A 16956-nucleotide genomic window follows, 5' to 3' on the forward strand; every position below is an offset into this window, starting at 1 on the left:
GCAGCCGGCATCGCCCCACGCAGCATCCCCGCTCCGGCCCCGGGGTGCGGGAGGACGAGGCACCGCCAGCCCCGAGCCCAAGCCCGTGTCCCGCCCCCCGCAGCACCCGGCTGCCCCCGGCCCCGACGCTGTCCGGGAGCGCAGCAGCGGCAGCGCATCCCGGCCTGGGGAAAGCCCTGACTTTTGTGCCGGAGCGAGAGCAGGAAAAATGCCCGGCGTCTCCCAGCAGCATCCCGGCACGTGGGAGCTGGGGACGACCCACCCCGGCCTCGTAGGGTGGAGTGGAGGCTCAGGGTGCTGCTTTGGGGCATCCCCGGCACCGGAGGCAGACCCTGTCCGAGCCTGGGGAGCACAGTCCCCATCCCAACCGGCAGAGCACGGTCCCCATCCCAACCCAGGCAGCGCGGTCCCCGTCCCAACCCAGGCAGCACGGTCCCCATCCCAACTGGGGAGCACACGGTCCCCATCCCAGCCCGGGGAGCGCGGGGTGCTGAGCCGGTGCAGCCGGCGCCAGGGAGCACGGAGCGATGGGAGCAGCTGGGCTGTTCCTCGATATTAATAGACATTCCCAAGAAAGCCGCGAGGAGGGCCCGGGCATGGCGCTAAATAAGGCCGGGCGAGCGCCTGGCGCAGGACGCGGGCCGTGGCGGCGGCCCAGCCAGCCGGGGCGTGTGGCGGGGCCGGCCGGGCGCCAGGGCAGCGGAGGCCCCATGGCACAGCGGGTCGGGGATCCCGGCAGCGGGTGTCAGGGCCCAGGGTGCCGCAGTCCCGGGCACCGGCACACGGGGTTCCTCTGCCTAGGACGGGCAGCGATGCCGGGTGGCTCCGGGCTCATCCCGGCCGGCCCTGGGCTGTCCGACCTGGCTGTGCCTGATCCGGACCGGCTCCGGACTGGCTCCGTGCTGCCCCAGGCAGGACCGGCCCAGGCAGCCGGCACGGCTGAACCGGGCTGTGCCAGACCGTGCTGGGCCAGACCGGGCTATAGCGGACCACGCCGGCCCGGGCTGTGCCGAGCCAAGCCAAGCCAAGCCTCCCCGGCGGTGCCGGCCCCGGCCGGGCCACGTTGTGCGGGGTTGTGCTGTGCCGTGCTGTGCCGTGCCGGGGGGACTGGGCCAGGCCGGGCCAGGCCATGTCGCATCAGGCTGTGCTGCACCGCGCCGGGCTGCGCTGTGCTGCACCGGGCTGTGTCGGGCTGTGCTGCACGGTGCCAGGCTGGGCTGTGACGCACCACACCGAGCTGCCCTGCGCTGCACCGTGCTGTGCCGTGCTAGGCTGGGCTGCGCTGCACCGTGCCAGGCTGTGCTGTGTTGCACGGTGCCATGCCACGCTGCACTGTGCCGTGCCAGGCTGTGCTGCGCTGTGCCAGGCTGTGCTGTGTTGCACGGTGCCGTGCCAGGCTGCACTGTGCCGTGCCAGGCTGTGCTGCACCGTGCCAGGCTGCACCACGCTGCACTGTGCCGTGCCGGGCTCTGCTGCGCTGTGCCCTGCTGCGCTGCACGGTGCCGTGCCAGGCCGGGGGGGCCGTGCCAAGCCAGGCCACGCTGTGCCGTGCTGCGCTGTGCTGCACCGCGCCTTGCTGCGCAGTGCCGTGCCGGACTGGGGGGACTGTGCCAGGGCAAACCAGGTCATGCCGTGCTGCACCATGCCAGGCTGTGCTGCACCGCGCCTTGCTGCACTGTGCCGTGCCGGACTGGGGGGACTGTGCCAGGCCAGGCCATGCCATGCCGGGCCGCACTGCACCGTGCTGCGCTGGGCCGTGCTACACTGAGCCGGGCTGGGCTGCAGTGCACTGTGCCGTGCCGTGCGGAGCCGTGCTGGGCTGCGCTGCGCCGAGCCGTGCCAGGCTGAGCCGGAGGGGCCGCGCCGGGCTGAGCCGAGCCGAGCCGAGCTGTGCCGGAGGAGCCGTGCCGGGCTAAGCCGAGCCGAGCCGAACCGGGCCGAGCCGGAGGAGCCGTGCTGCACCGTGCCGAGCCGAGCCGAGCCGAGCGGCGTCGGGGGGGCGGCGGCGGCCCCGCGATCCGGGTTCCCGGCGGAGGCGGAGCCGCGCAGGGAGGATCCCGGGACGGGCCGCGGCGGCGCAGCCATCGCTCGGCGCGGCCGGGGCGGCCGAAGGGCCCGGGACAGCTCGGTGCGGGGCGGCCCGGGCTGCGCCGGGACGGGACGGGACGGGGCGGGGCGGGACGGGGCGGCCCGGGCTGCGCCGCGCACCGGGTGTCCCGGGTCCGGGGGACGGGACCGGGCCCGCGGCGGGGGCGCCCCGGGGTGCTGCGGCCGCGGGGGGGAGTCCCGCGGGGGGGGCGGTGCCGGGGCAGGGGGGTGTCCCGGCTCCGGGAGGGGCAGGACCGGGCCCGGGATGGGGCTGTCCCAGATGGGGGTCCCGCGTCCCGGGTCGGGGGGGTCCCTGGTGGGTGTCCCGGGTGGGTGTCCCGGGTCCAGGGGCCGCACCGGGTCCCGGGTGGGGGGTCCCGGGTGGGGGCGGTACCAGGGCCGGGGGGTGTCCCGGGTCCAGGAGGGGTAGGACCGGGCCCGGGAGGGGGCTGTCCCGGATGGGGGTCCTGGGTCCTGGGTGGGTGTCCCGGGTCCGGGAGCCACGTCGGGTCCCGGGTGGGTCTCCCCGGTGGGGGGGTCCCAGGTCCTGGGTGGGGGTCCCCGGTGGGGTGTCCCGGGTGGGGTGTCCCAGCTCTGGGGGCCGTGCCGGGTCACGGTTGGGTGTCCCAGGTGGGGTGTCCCAGGTCCCCAGTGGGTGTCCCGGGTGGGTGTCCCAAGTCCCGGGTGGGTGTCCTGGGTGGGTGTCCCAGGTCCCGGGTGGGTGTCCCAGGTGGGGTGTCCCGGGTGGGGTCCCCGTGGTGGGGGCTGCGCCGTGCCCGGCGGGTCGGTGCCCTCGGCTGACCACTGGCCGCAGCCCCGCCGGCCGGCATGGCCGCCCGCATCCTGCACCGCCTGCGGCACGCGCTGGCCGGCGAAGGCGCCAGGGAGGAGCCGGCGCGCGGCACCGCCGAGGCCGAGGACTTCCCGGAGAGCTCGGAGCTGGAGGACGACACCGAGGGGCTGTCCACGCGCCTCAGCGGCACCCTGAGCTTCACCAGCCACGACGAGGAGGAGGAGGAGGAGGAGGAGGAGGAGGAAGAGGAGGAGGACGGCGCCGGAGGGGAGCTGGGCCAGCTGCCGGCACCGCCAGGGGAGGCCGCCGGTGCCGAGGATGGAGGCAGGTGCCGGGGTTGGTGCTGGGGTCGGGCCGGGCCGGGGAGCCGCTGGGACACGGGAGAGCCCCCACGGCCCCCCACGGCTGACGGCGGCTGTCCCCGCGCAGAGTGGGCCCCGGCGGGCGAGCGCGCCGGCGGCAGCGGCCTGCTGACCCGGCAGCTGCAGGAGCTGTGGCGGCGGTCGCGCGGCAGCCTGGCACCGCAGCGGCTGCTCTTCGAGGTCACCAGCGCCAGCGTGGTCAGCGAGCGCTCCTCCAAGTACGTGGTGAGTGAGCCCGGCCGGGCGGCCGCCGCGGCCTCCCCCGCGGCCGGCGTCCCCCGCGGCCGGCCCTCATTTCTCTCTGTCTCTCCCCGTGCTGCTCTGACGGCGCCGGCGGCTCAGACGAGCCTCAGGTAACCCCTGCCCGCGCGGCCCCCGCCGCTTCGGTGTCCCCCGGCGTCCCCGCGCCGCCCTCACCCCGCCTCTGCCCGCAGCTCTACACCATCTACCTGATCCGCTCGGGCCGCTTCGACAAGGCGCCCGCCGCCATCGCGCGCCGCTACTCGGACTTCGAGAGGCTGAACCGCCGCTTGCGCTGCCGCTTCGGCTGCGACATGGCCGGCGTCGCCTTCCCCAGGAAGCGGCTGCGCCGCAACTTCGCCGCCGAAACCATCGCCAAGCGGAGCCGGGCCTTCGAGCAGTTCCTGTCCCACCTGCACTCCATCGCCGAGATCCGCCGCTCCCCCGAGTTCCTCGAGTTCTTCTTCCTGCCGGACCTGCGGGCCGCGCAGCGCCTCACCTGCACGGGCATGTACCGCGAGGCCCTGGCCGCCTGGGCCAACGCCTACCGGCTGCAGGACCGCCTGGGCGCCTGCGCCTCGGGCCGCTTCCTCCTGACGCTGGCGGGCCTCGCCGTCTGCCACCAGGAGCTGGAGCAGCTCGGCGAGGCGCACGGCTGCTGCGAGCAGGCGCTGCAGCTGCTGGCGGCGCAGGACAGCCACCCGCTGCTGGGGCCCTTCCTGCAGGCCCACGTCCACCTGGCCTGGAAGGTGGGCAAGGACAAGCGGCAGTCGGAGGCCCGGCTGCAGGACCTGCAGGACGCGGGGCTGCCCCTGCAGCAGCCGCCCACCCTCAAGGAGTGTTTGATCAAGGAGGCCCTGGACTGAGCGCCCTCCCCAGCACCGGGGCCGCACCGGAGCGGCGGCCGTGCCTGGCGGGGCCGCACAGCCGGTCCCCGGGGGACGCGGGGGCTGGGGGTAGCGGGGAGCGACGAAGGGGGCGTCGCGGGTGGGGACGGGGCGCGGAGGCAGGGCTGGGCTCGTGTCAGGCTCCGGCAGCACAGCGGCAGAGCCTGCGTGCGAGGCTGGGGCGGGGTGGCCTCGCCAGGCAGCTGCTTCTCTAGAAAATGCACTTTTTAAAGTCAGACAGTTCATCCCTCAGTGCTGGACGCTACTGCCTCCCCGCCCGGGAGCCCGCTCCTCCTCAGCAGGGAGCTGCTAGGAGCAGGCAGGAGTTGTAGCTGGGACATGCTGGCACTGCAGTGAAGGAACAGGCTGACTTCTGGCAAAGTCCAGAGCTCTTGCCAGGAACTTCCAATAAAACTCGCATAATAAAAAAAGACTTTATTAAATAAAGTCTTGATAGGAGAAAGGACAGAGGCTCCTGCCGTGTCTGTTCGGATTCACTTCCCCAAGGCATCGCGCACAGGGGCACTGATTAGCAGGAAGTCTTTGAGCCTCCAGGCTCTGAGGTGGGAACTGAGTTGTTCCCCTTCCCCTGCTGCGAGGGGCTGCTGTGAGCGGCTGGGCCTCCCCTCCAACCCAGTGCTCTGGAGGAGACCAAGGGGGGAGCAGAAGCAGCAACTCATCTGTTGGGGCCAAAAGAGGGGAGGAGAAGTGAGAAAGGGAACCACGGGCGTGGCAGTAGCGCTTTCCCCTCCTGTGACCCAGGCTGCGGCAGGGGCACAGCCAGCTCCCGAGTGCCCCCGGCCCTGCCCACCCTTTCCCAGCTAAGAGGAAGTTCCCTAGGGAGCTGAGCACAATCACTGCAGAGCTGAGGACAAACTCCAGGGGACAGAGCTCAGCTGTTCACGTGGTGGCTTTATTTAAGGTAGGAGAGGGGTGGCTGAGGATAGTGTACGGCTATGCACTGTGCAGTTAAGAGTCAATAAAAGTTGATGCCACTGCAGCCTGCGCAGGTCCACGTCAGTCACAGATGTTCTCCACGCACCGGCACTCCCAGCAGCGCCGGATTCAGCCCACACTAGCTTGGTGCTTCTCCCTGCTGCTGCTCGGGAGCACGGCTTGGTCCACGTTTCCAGCGCAGCCTTTTCATCCTGCCTGGCCGCTGCCCTCACGCGGGAGGGATCGGTAGGACTGCTGCTGCCAGCTCTCAGCTACAGTTTGCTCTGGTTGGGCTTTTGCTCCACTCTGATGACACCTTCCTGCGCACAGGTAACAGCCAGGACCCCATCCCTGCGCCACAGTCGTCCGTGCACGAGCCCTCGGCACCCACCTGCAACGAGTCCTCGTTACACCGCAGCCCTTCGCCTCTCTGCGTGGGCCGGGGTGGCCTGGCCAGCCCCCGGGGCCCCTGGGGAACGCGGCGAGGACTCACCAGCCCAGGGGCTCTCGCACTCATACAGCATCCAGTGGTCGGCTCGGAAGGGAGCGTGGAACCACATGGAATGGTCAAGGGACACCATGAATTTGACGTCATACTGCCGGTGCGGGAGCAGGGCCGTGCCCAGAAAGGAATAGTCGGAGATGTAGGCGGCCACGCAGCAGTGCACCTTCATGTCGCACTCTCCTGCAAAGTGACCACAGCGGCTCATGCAGCGTGCGGCAGCTTGTGAGGTGGTTGTGGGACAAAGCTGGACCTGAGGAGAAGCTCCCAAGAGCTCTGCTCTCCTGGGAAGTGCAGCTGTTAGCCGGGCAGGGCTGAGACGCTGTTCTGTAGCCGTTCCCCTGCTACATCCCCTTGCCTAAAGCCTGCCGTGACTGAGCATGGCAAACAGGCACTTTTTCATGCCCCAGCACCCACATCTGTATTTCAGCTTTGAGAGTCCCAGGCTTCCCCCTAGATTTGGGGCACAGAGCGCCCATGAATCATAACCCTCTCAGCCCACTTTGTCATGAGTTTGCCCCACAGCGTTACCGTGAGCTTGAGCCTGAGCCCTCCATTTGTGAGGCAGCTGGGCCACCGCTGTGGCAGTACCTACCGATGTAGCCTCGTGCTCGCACCCAGAAGAGGTGCTTCGGCTCCTGCGGCTCTGAGCAGAAGACATCTGGCGGGTTCACAGGTTTGATATCAATCGGCACATCCTTGGCTTGAATCTTGTTGAGAAGCTTTCTGTATTTCTCTGCCAAGTTCGGATCCCTTTAGACCAACACAGAGCACTGACGTTAATGCTGAGCGTCCAGCAGAAGACCTAGGATGGGTCTGGCTGGAAGCAGTTTCAGCTCAGGGACCCAGGGCCACACGGAAAAGCAGGAATGGCAGAGCTCCTGTCCTGTTCTGCTTCTCTACTCCCCTCCCTAGAGTATTTGGGAACTCCTCAGATGGTCACCCAAATCCTTCCCCGTCTGCTTTTGTCCCTGCACCCCCCTAATCCCAAGCTGCAGAGAAGAGCGTCCCCAGCGTCCCCTTTCCTCTGCACTCACTCCAGGAACTTCTGAATGAGCTCCGCTTGGGTCAGCAGCTCCTCAGGGGGTGGCACCGTGGGCATGGTGAATTGATGCTGCACAGGGCTCTCCTGGGTCAGCTGGAAGGAGGCCTGGCAGATGAAGATTGGCTTCCCATGCTGAATGGCCTTCACGGAGCGAACAGAAAAGCTCCTCCCTGTGTGGGTCCGCTCCACCTCGTACAGCACGGGCACCTTGGGATCCCCTAGAACAGAGAAGGGCCTTTCTGCCATTAGGCAGCCACACGTCACAGAGACGACCTGCTCTGCACACATCGAGCACCAGGGCCAGCAGGCCAAGCCGTCTGTACCCAGAGCCGGCAGTGTCGCCCATCCCCTCTATGCTGGAGCCAGAATGGCGGCCCCTGCTCGTCCCTGTGGGCCTCAGCCCTGCATCCCCTGATCCCTCAGTCCCTGGGGTCACCGGCCTGGCCCCAACTCCCATCCCAGGCTTCTGGGTTCCCCTATCCAGCCTTTCCCCCCTCATCCCCCAACCCCCATGCTCAGCCTTGCCTGCCCGGCCTCGCCCCCCGGCCTCGCCCCCCGGCCCCCGCCGCAGCCCTCGGCAGTCACCTCCCCGGCCCCCACCAGCCCCAGGCTCCCGAGCTCCGCGGCCCGGCCCCTCCGCCCCGATTCCTCCCCAGCCCTGCTCCCCCACCGCCGCCCCCGGCCCGCAGGCCCCGGGGAGGGGGCGGCACGGCCCCGGCCCCGGCCCCGCTCCCGGCCCGGCGCCTCCCACCTGCCCGCACGAAGTAGCAGTGCAGCGAGTGGACCTGGACGTCGCGGCTGACGGCGTGGGCGGCCGCCACCAGGGCCTGGCCCACGATCTGCCCGCCGAAGAGGCGCTGCGTGGCGGGCACCCAGTGGTGCCGGCCCCTGCGGGCGAGAGCGCGGCGGTGAGCGCGGCGGCGCCGGTTGCGGGGCGCCGGGGGCGCGGCCAGGCCCCGCGCACCTGAACAGGTCGAGCTCCAGGCGCTCCAGGCTCAGCACGCTCGTGAGCAGCACGCTCCGCAGGTCCCCGGCCGGCGGCGGCCCCGCGCCCCCCTCCGCCTCCATCTCCATCTCCGCCTCCATCTCCGCCTCCGCCTCTGCCGCCTCCCCGGCGGCCGCCATCTCCTCGCCGGGCCGCGCCCGCCCCGACGCCCCGGCGCCCGCCAATCCGCAGCGACATCCGGCAGCCGCGCGGAGAAGCAGGAAGTACCGCCCCGGCGCCGGCCGCTGGACCCGCCAGCTGAGCGGGCCGCCTGCCCGTCAGTCCTCAGTCACGTGCCCAGAACCGCAGCGCCGGTTGGGCAGCCTCCTGCCAATCCGGCGTTGGCGCCTCTGATTGGCGGAGTGCGGGCGGTGGGCGGTGCCCCAGCTGTGTCGATAGGCGCGGGGCGGAGATGGCGGCCGACTGCACCGAGCTGCGGGACGGGGCCTCGCTGCCGCCCCTGCCGGCGCCGCCATGGAGCTCGGCGCCCGCTTCGGGAGCTACGGGAGGTCAGGGAGCGCTTCCGCGCCTACAACGCGGCGCCGCTACGGCCTGCGCGGCTGCGTCTCCGTGCGCTGCCACAAGCGGGCACACGGCACCGCTGTCCGCGAGGGCGTCGTGTAAGGCCGCACCGGCCCCGCACTGCGCTGTCCCGTCCCGGCGGGGTGCAGGCAGGGCCGGGCCGGCTCGCCCCGGAGGCGGACCCCGGCGGGGCCCGGCGTACAGGGCGGTGACCGGGCCGCGGTCGAGCACGCCGCAGGCAGGGCTGCAGATGAGCCGCCTATTGTGCCCCCGGCCAGCGCTCGCCTGCGGGCTGCCAGCGCTTATTTGTACCCGTTCACATGAGCTCTGCTAGTCGAGCTGTCTGTCCCTTAAAAGGGCTGGTTCTGGTGATGTCCTGCCCTCGTACAGAGTGCTCTTGGTTGTATGTCACAGGTCTGCTGTTTTCGTAGTCTTGACTGTTCTTGTGTCACTCTTACCTTCCCCCAACTCTCCTTCTAGCCAGCGTCCAGCTTGTCTCACTTTTCCTCTCCTCCTTCTCTTGTCTTGTGTCTTTGTTGCTCAGCTCTGTTCAGGGCCTTATTCTGCCTTTTAGTTTGATGGTTCTCTCTGCTCTTTGCAGTAAAACCTGTAACTTTGATCTTTGAAATGATCCTTTTGTGTCCTTGCTAGCTAACTACACCTGCAGCCTTTTTCCACTACAGTAGCCTGGCTTTAAATATGAATGTCTGTTAGTATTCCCTAACTGCCTGCTGCGTCACTGTGATGGAGAAGTGTAGTCGCATTTCCCTTCTGTAATACTTGATTCTGCAGCGCTCGCTTACCCAGGTAGTTCTGCTGAAGCCATGACACCATCTTGTTTCCATCTAGGTCAGTGGATCTGCTCATGTGAGTGAAGGCTGCAAGGTCATGATCTAGTTACACAGCTGCTCTGTTTGCCTTCTTAAAATATAACTTAATCTCATGTCCTAAAACCTCTCTTACCATGTTCTACTCTGCTGCTCTAGATGTAGGGGAGTTATAGGAATGTTGTGGGCTTTAAGGCAGTAAAACATGCAGATACTTCAGGAGTTATTTCATCAGTGGTTTTGCTGTTTCTGGGGAGTGAAAATGGTAGAGGTACCACAGGAAGCAAGACCTGGGGCTAGTCTCTAGTGCTTGGTCCATGGCTGTTGTAACTTTTAGTTCCTTCACCCCTGTTGTGTGTGAACTCTCTCTTTCCCCAAGCTTTGCCGAGTAGAAAACCACCCAGCATGTCTGACTAACACACGTGCTTTTATATACTCACTAACTGAATATTGAGTTGGTATGTCAGAAAAGTCAAATTAAATATTGGAAGACTGGAGCTTTATTGCTTCTCCCACTAACTTTTTCTCAATGTTTGCAGGTTCATGCAGGTGAAATTTGGTTGTGTCTGGACCCAAAAATACAGTAAGAAAAGAAAGCAGCAGCCTGATTTGTGTCCAGCTTATTTTGTTTTGCAACATAATGAGGACATACACCAACTTGTGATCAGTGAACTGAACAGCAGTCATGTACACGTAGACCCAGGGTCTTCTGTGACCAGAACCACAGCTAAAACTGCAAGCACCACGGCACACAATAGCCCTGCAATAAAACTGCGTAAGCAAGAGGCAGGTGAGGCAGAAAGCTGTGATGTGGTGAATAAGGACTCGCGTGTGGTAGCTGAAAAACTTCTGGGCAGGGCACCTGCTCTGTCCAACAGGATTCCTGTGCTCCCTGGGGCAGCAGAGGAAAGTGACTCAACTTCAGCACTAGTCCGAGTTGCTGAAGTCGTGAAAAACTTCTTGAGAATGGACAGGGGTTCACTGGCCTCAATTAGCGTAGGCAGCAATTGACCTAGATAGACTAAACTTTCAGACTAGCAAGATGAAGAGCTCATTTATCAAGTTTCCTGAGAGCCTTCTGCTGCATAGGGCGCAGAGTGAGAGGGGACATGTTCTCTATGCTCTCTTAGTAGAGAGTAAAGAGCGAGTGGGGAAAATAGTGCACTTGTCAGTCCTGAAGGGTGACACAAGACAATGTCAGCAAAATGCTGACAGTCTTTAAGGAGTTCAGTCCTGAGTGGCAAAACATTAAGATTGTTTTTGTGGATTTGTCCTTCCTTCACAAAGCTGTCCTCCAAGAGCTCTTTCCCTCTGCCCAAGTGCTACTTTCTGTTTACCACAGTGTCCAGCTTCTTGAGAAGAATGTAGAAGCAGCAGAAGTGTCATCTTCCTTCAAGCAAAACTTGAAGCTGGCCTTGAAGGTAATATTTTCCACTTCAACAGCAAATCTAGATACCTTGTCTCAGCTGGTGAAGTGCTTGGTTAGCCAGGAGCTGTATGACTACCTTCAAGCCAACTGGTTCTCCTGTGAGATGCTGTGGTATGTTCATGCAAAGAAAGGACTGCAGTCCTGCAGCACATACATGGATGGCCTAGATCTCATCACTCATAAAATATCTAACATCTTCAGCCAACAGCTGTCCTTGGAGACGAGCATTCTTTGTTTTTTTTTTGGAGTATGCAGACTGCTTTGATGCCAAAGATCTGGAAAGCTTGAACCAGAGTTCCTCAGGCATGGAGGAGGACAGTCAGAGCAGCCTCCAAGAGAAATCCAAAGTGCATGCTTGTGCTGCAGCCAAACAAGCTCCTCTTGGTAGTTCAGACTCTTCTCAATATCCTGAGCCTCCCGAGCAGGTTGCTGTAGAGAAACCTGCAGAGACAACATGCTCTGTGCTGGCTGCTCTCTGGGAGAATTGTACGGACTTGGGCTACCAGCTGTGTATGAACGAATGGGAGGTAGTGCAGAAGTCAGCCCAGCTCGTCAGTGCTGTGCAGGGTGAGACTGTAGTTCAGGTGCTAGAAGACACCCACCAGGTGGGCAGAGACTACAAGAGCTGCGGTTGTTACTTTCATTGCAGGTATCGGCTCCCCTGCTGGCATATTCTGTCTGTGCTGCACGCAAACAAGCAAAGTGTAGAAGAGAGTATAGTATGTAAGTGGTGGCAGAAGAAGTACCAGCCCCTCTGTTATTGGAGAGACCCTCTCAGACCACACTGGACATCCCACAGGTATCCAGCCAGAAGCAGAGGGAAGATATGACAAAATCCAGTCCCTCGGCAGGGAGCTTGCTAACCTCCTGATGCAGCGTGATGGGGAAGAGCTGGAGGAGCGAAGCTCCACACTCAGAACGGTTGCGGATATCTGGGCTAAGTCACCTGAACCGGCAGCAGAGGCTGGGGAGGATGTGACCTTTAGGAATGCGGGGGATCTGCCATTTCTCGGGGTAAGGCAGGAGGAAGTGGAAGTGGAGGTTGCAGATGCAGGTTCTGAAGGATTGCTGATAAATGTAGACAGGCTTCTGACGTGAAACGCCAAATCCAAGATGCTAACGGCCGCTGATGGATCATCCTTCCCCCAGCTTCCTTGACCTCGGTCGCTGCGGACTGACAGGAGAGCAGCGGTTAGGTGCTTTAGAACAGCTGCCCGGAACAGGGAGCCTGAGACCGGCTGCTCTCCTGCAGCGACTGCATTGGGGGGTCTCTGACTGCAACACGCTGTTTGCGCAGGGCGGACGCGTGCTGCGTTTTGGTGGCATTTACGTTTAAACGGCAGCGTTTAGGCGGGGGGGGCGGTGCGCGGGGCCCTGGTGTTCCTCTCCCGCCTCGGGGCGCTCTGCCGACCGGCGCTGTCGTCGGTTGTCGTGACGCTGCTGCGCGCTCATTGGCGGAGAGGAAACCATGGCAGCGCGGTGCAGCGGTGATTGGTGGTTGCACCGGGGAGGGCTGGGCCCATCCTCGGATTGGCCGGGTCCCGTAGCCGTTCCGGACGGGGTCTCGGTGCCCGCCGGCTTGCGGGGGGGCAGGCCGGGCGGGACCGCCGGCGACAGGGGAGCGGGGCCGGCTCGGACACACTGCCCGGGCGGGCGAGACCGCGGCGGTGCAGGGCGGGCCGGGACACACTGCCCGGGAAGGAGCGGGGGAGCGGGGCATGCCGGGATGTGCTCCCCAGAGGGGCTGCGGGGCAGGGCATGCCGGGATGCGCTCCCCGGAAATAGCGGGGCATGCCGGGATATACTCCCCTGAGGAGGCCGTGGAGGCAGTGCATGCCGGGATACACTCCCGGAAATAGCGGGGCATGCCGGGATATACTCCCCTGAGGAGGCCGTGGAGGCAGTGCATGCCGGGATACACTCCCGGAAATAGCGGGGCATGCCGGGATATACTCCCCGAGGAGGCCGTGGAGCAGGGCATGCTGGGATGTACCGTGGCGGCGGAGCGGGGCGTGCTGGGTGGTGACCCCGGTAGCCGGGGGCAATGGGACGAGCTCCCCCAGCGCCGGCCTGGCCAGGGTGGTCCGCGGAAAGCCTGGCCCGCGCGCACGGAGCCTTCGAGGCGTTCAGCCCCGCCTGGAAGGAAACCCGGACCTTCCCGGTGGGCTCTGACTGCCCGTCGTTGCCGCCTCTTGCTGAGGCCTTCCCTAGGCCGCGGTGCGGCTGTCGGCGTTCCACGTGCGCGAGCCCCTGCAGCGGGAGACCCGCCGGCTGGCTGTGGGGCGCCGCGCCGAGAGGCTGATCCTGAGCGCCCGGAGAAACACCGCGTGCGCGGCTACGGAGAGCGACCTGCGGAGGATGCGCACCGCTGTGAGCAGCTTTGTGCAGCCAGACCTGCTGCCTCAGCTCCACGTTCACTGGCTGCTCAATGATAAGATTTGGGCCATGCACAGACAGAGGAGCTGGGTGGAAAGCAGTGACTATTTTAGGGACCTGGAGATCATCCCCCGGGGCATAAGCCAGGTGTTCTGCACTGGATTTCCTCTGGAGACCCGCATCACTTCTTTAGCGAAGCACTACCAGAAGTGTGTTTCCAGGAGTCCTCCCGATGCTGTGGTGTGCCCCACTAGCCATCCTAATCAGTAGGTTACTCAAACAGCCCTTCAGAGCCTGCCTGCCTTGAGTTCACCTCTAGCCCCTCTTAATCCCGCAGCAGCATGCCAGAGTGAGCCGTCTCAGAGCTCCCTTTCGGCCTCTCCCGGCACAGTGCCAGCTCACCAGGAATGGCCTGTGCAAAGTGCCCTTGCAGCTGTGAAGGATCCCCTGGTCGTTCTTCAGGCTCCCCTGGCAGCTCCTTTGCGCCCCTTCGTTCTTCAGAGCCAGCCTGCCAGCTCGCAGACTCTCCTTTTCCAGAGTGAGCCAGGAAGCCCTCAGACCTCGTTAGATCCGTCATCTCATGCAGCTAAACTGGAGGTCACAGAAAACCCGGAGGGTGACAGTGATGAGGAGAGTAACCGAAAGACTGAGGAGCGCATCAAGCGGTCTTTGAGTGGCATTTGCACGGAGCCTGCTGCCAGGCTGTGCCCGAATGAGTTTGCAGTGGTTCAGAAGTCCGTGCAGCTGATCGGCACCAGTGAGGACACTGTCAGTACGCAGGTCCTCGAAGATGTGCACAGAGTGGACCAGAAGGGTCTGAACAGCTGCACTTGCCATTTTAACCAGAGGCTCCGGCTGCCCTGCCGGCACATCCTGGCTGTGCTGCACTCGGACAGAGGCACCGCACAGCCAGAGGTGCTGAGCAGGCAGTGGCAGAGAGGATGTGACGCCCGTCGGGCAGGGTGGGATGGCACCGAGGGCCTCCTGGAGCTTCTGAAAAGCTCCTGCAGTGAGTCTTTGGATAAATCCTGGTAGTGTCCTTCCTTACAGCAGAGATCAGCCGGCTGCTCGCCCACTGCAGCGACGAGGAGTTGAGCGCAGACACAGCGCTCCGCGAGAGCTGGCTGACGGCTGGGTTGGGCCTTATGTTCAGGTGGAGCGGTAACAGAGACCTGGGGAGCTGAACTGCCGTGTTGCTTTTGCAGGTGCCTGTGCTGCACCTGGAGCCCTTGGGAGAAATGGGGTATCAAATATTACAGAAAGGTCTGTTTATAATTCTACCAGTGTCATGACTTCCTTTCTTTCCCCCAGGGTCTTATTCCCTTGAGGCTTCGTATGGAACGGGCAGTTCGGGCTCCTGTATCCGCTGAGCGAGTGTTGCCTTTTGCATGGGGGAGCTCAGGAACTGCATTACAAATTCCTGATGAGACTGTAATGAGCTAATCAGTTGCTGACCTAGCTAATAGGAAATGTGGCCGGCAGTGAACTGAGGTTGGCGTGGAGTAGGAGTTCAAGGTATAATAGCATGAGACAAAATTATTTGATCTGCAGCCAGCGCCTGCAGGTCCTTCCAGCATCCAGCTGTTATGTGTTGTGCAACAAAGCTGATAAATGAGCCTTTTATCATTTGGAGGCTGTGCGTCTCTCCGAGCCAGCTACTGCCGCCCCTCCCCGCCGAGAGGACAGCAAGGCCTCTCACTCGCTCGGGTTGGTAAGGTCAGGTGGCGTTTTTAAACAGTTTTTCTTAGTTTTCTTTTCTCATTTCATTGCCCCATAGTCAATCGAGCGAGCCTGGCTGCTAAGAAGCAGCAGATCCTGAGGGTGGCAACCTCGGCTGCTGGCAGGGCTGTCTGCAGGTCTCCAGCGCAGAAGTTGTTTATCTGGTTACAGCAGCTGCTCTTAATTCTTCCTCAGAAAATGGAACCCGCCCTCCCTCCATCAACAGCTTTGTTTGCTCAGTGGAAACAGGACGGGGGAACTGCTGGGAGGTCACAGCAATACAAACAGAACTACAGTGAAGTAGAGAATAAATGCTTTAAAGTTTAGGGGTTAGGAAGTGGGAAAGAGAAGAAAAAATACCAAAAGAGCAAACAAGTCTTGGATCCAGCCCTCAGAAGTTGCTTGCAGGCTGGCCGAGCTCTCAGTCCCCCTTTGCCAGCAAGCCCAGCTCCAGCAAAGGCAGCCTGGCGTGCAGGAACATGACAGAGTGCATCTGCTGCGGCAGCAGCGCATGATGGGGAGCATGTGCCAGAGGGGGCAGATAAAAACATAAGTACACCTCACTTAGTCATCGTGGTTCATTCGTGCTGCTTCACGCTGTTTTCCGTGATCAGGGTTTCAGGCACGCTTCTGGTGTTGGGAGAGCTAGCCCGTTGCAGGAGGAGACGCACTGCGTGTTTAGGATTTCCTCCTGGCCTCGGGTTTGGTAACACTAGCTGGTAGTATCGAGTTCCTCTGTCTAAATATAGTGTCATGTTTCCTAAAACACTGTAAACTTGGAGCTACTTGTTTTCACTTCTCAAATCGTGCTGCAGGAGAGGCCTGGAAGCTGCTGCCTGTTGGCCTCCTCTGCTATCTGCCTTCCTTGCGGGTGTGTGCATCCTCTCCGATTTTCAGAGCGCCCTTCCCCTCTGCCTCGCGCTCTGGGTTCTCCGTCATGAAGCTCTGTGCGGCTCTAGCCACGTCTTCCTCCCGGACCCCTGGCACAGGCACCGTGGGAATGCCCGCTATCATCATGGCCAAGCTGAGGATGCAGATGTTTGGAGGAGAGCCGGGTACCAGCGCTGTCCCTTCAATGTTGCTGACCTTTATGGGCACGAGAAAAGCATCTTGTGGGGGAAATTCAAATCTGGCCAGTGAGAAGTCTCCACCCAGGGTGCCCAGCTTGTTAACGCACGGCCCGTTCCTCGTCTGGACTGCGGAGTCTCCTTTCAGAGCAGCGTTCAGATAGGTGCCAGCGGGGCTGCAGGCTTGGTTGTCTCTTGCCTGTTCCTGTAGATAATGCCACACGGAGCCGTCGGGGAGCACGTGAAGGTGCTGGAGGTAGTACAGGCCTCGGTAGGGCTCCCACCGGCCTCCCCCGCATCCCGATCTGCTGTGGATGGGGAGTCTGGGGATGCGCTGGGCACCGTGCTGAGCCTGGCTGAGCGCGTTCGCTGGGCGCGGCGGCGCAGCCCCTGCCCGGGGGGGAGCTGGCCGTGCCCGTGCTTTCCTCCGCAGCAGCCCCGAAACCAGAGCCCCAGCAGAAGCGGCCGTTTCCCCAGGCCGGCGGGTGCTTGGGCTGTCCCGGAGCCCTCGGAGCGGTCTGCCGGCATCTCCTGCGCGGGGAGGGAAGGGGCGACAGTGAGCGGGCTGAGAGCCGGGCCCTCGCCTCCCTCGCTCTCGCGGCTGAGGCAGGTCTCGCCTGCCCGCCGCTGCCCCAGGGACCCGCGCCGCTTCCCGGCGGCTGCCCGCACCGCGGTGCGCGTTGGGGGTTACGGAAACCTGCGCTGCCGCGTCCGGCACGGAGGCAGGAAGGGTGTTTTGGGGGACTGTTTGTGCAGCCTTGCACCGGCCTGGCCCCCTTCCCGAGGCTCCCAGTCGCTGTTGGAGGCGAGAGGCCGGATAGCCGGACCTCTGACCGGGTCACTGTGACCAACTTCATGGCCACAGGCGTGTGCCTGATCCCTGGACGCTGGCATATTTTACTGTAGCATCCATCCCTTTCACCTTTCCATTGCAAACACAGGAAATAAGTCAGCCCAACTCTTGAAGTAAACATCTTTCCTAAGAGCGAAACTACCCGGCTGCAATACGGGCCCAGCTGTAATTTACATTCCTTCTGCAGCGCTGGGAGACTTTGCCCCGCCGCGCTCCACCCTGCGCTCTCAGCTCAGGCGTGTGGGCTGCGGTCAGAGCTGCGGGCGAGCCGGCGGTGGGAGGACCAGGCTGCAGTTCTGGCCTCGCAGGGCTCTTCCTGGGCGCC

General features: G+C 63.6%; 4 protein-coding genes across 5 annotated transcripts; 3 read left to right on the forward strand and 1 right to left on the reverse strand.

Annotated features, from left to right (window-relative positions):
* The first annotated feature begins 2026 nt into the window (after positions 1-2026).
* On the forward strand, positions 2027-4447 carry SNX21 (sorting nexin family member 21). 2 transcript variants are annotated; one of them, XM_064521747.1, is made up of 4 exons: positions 2027-2128; positions 2903-3205; positions 3311-3468; positions 3678-4446. In XM_064521747.1, exons 2-4 carry the CDS (start codon positions 2917-2919, stop codon positions 4347-4349), a joined length of 1119 nt encoding a protein of 372 aa, XP_064377817.1. In that variant the 5' UTR covers positions 2027-2128; positions 2903-2916; the 3' UTR covers positions 4350-4446. The 2 variants fall into 2 exon arrangements, with proteins under 2 accessions (XP_064377817.1, XP_064377816.1); XM_064521746.1 differs by having other exon boundaries at positions 2903-3468; positions 3678-4447.
* An 815-nt stretch (positions 4448-5262) lies between these two features.
* Positions 5263-8046, reverse strand: ACOT8 (acyl-CoA thioesterase 8). Its single transcript, XM_064521748.1, has 6 exons — positions 7818-8046; positions 7605-7741; positions 6846-7071; positions 6404-6561; positions 5800-5991; positions 5263-5697 (listed from the first exon to the last, which is right to left on the reverse strand). The coding sequence occupies exons 1-6, from the start codon at positions 7976-7978 to the stop codon at positions 5579-5581; spliced, it is 993 nt and encodes a 330-aa protein (XP_064377818.1). The 5' UTR covers positions 7979-8046; the 3' UTR covers positions 5263-5578.
* A 157-nt stretch (positions 8047-8203) lies between these two features.
* ZSWIM3 (zinc finger SWIM-type containing 3) lies at positions 8204-11914 on the forward strand. The gene is given in 6 exon segments (XM_026118987.2): positions 8204-8347; positions 9727-10194; positions 10196-10375; positions 10377-10848; positions 10850-11365; positions 11367-11914. Coding segments are annotated over 6 exon segments (2019 nt in total). The 5' UTR covers positions 8204-8312; the 3' UTR covers positions 11715-11914.
* A 144-nt stretch (positions 11915-12058) lies between these two features.
* On the forward strand, positions 12059-14272 carry ZSWIM1 (zinc finger SWIM-type containing 1). Its single transcript, XM_026118988.2, is given in 4 exon segments — positions 12059-12823; positions 12826-14016; positions 14019-14081; positions 14084-14272. Coding segments are annotated over 4 exon segments (1491 nt in total). The 5' UTR covers positions 12059-12660; the 3' UTR covers positions 14158-14272.
* The last annotated feature ends 2684 nt before the right edge of the window (positions 14273-16956 follow it).

The sequence above is a fragment of the Dromaius novaehollandiae genome, chromosome 16 (genome assembly GCF_036370855.1).
Source record: "Dromaius novaehollandiae isolate bDroNov1 chromosome 16, bDroNov1.hap1, whole genome shotgun sequence".
Taxonomy (NCBI): domain Eukaryota; kingdom Metazoa; phylum Chordata; class Aves; order Casuariiformes; family Dromaiidae; genus Dromaius; species Dromaius novaehollandiae.

Excerpts from the sequence above, each read along its gene's own strand:
- SNX21 (XM_064521746.1), top strand. The coding sequence starts at position 2,917 with ATGGCCGCCCGCATCCTGCACCGCCTGCGGCACGCGCTGGCCGGCGAA. Across the intron at positions 3,469-3,677 it reads AGCGCTCCTCCAAGTACGTG|CTCTACACCATCTACCTGAT; the intron begins GTGAGTGAGCCC and ends CTCTGCCCGCAG.
- ACOT8 (XM_064521748.1), bottom strand. The coding sequence starts at position 7,978 with ATGGCGGCCGCCGGGGAGGCGGCAGAGGCGGAGGCGGAGATGGAGGCG. Across the intron at positions 5,992-6,403 it reads GCGAGCACGAGGCTACATCG|GAGAGTGCGACATGAAGGTG; the intron begins GTAGGTACTGCC and ends GTCACTTTGCAG. Across the intron at positions 5,698-5,799 it reads GTGCGAGAGCCCCTGGGCTG|GTGGGTGCCGAGGGCTCGTG; the intron begins GTGAGTCCTCGC and ends GACTCGTTGCAG.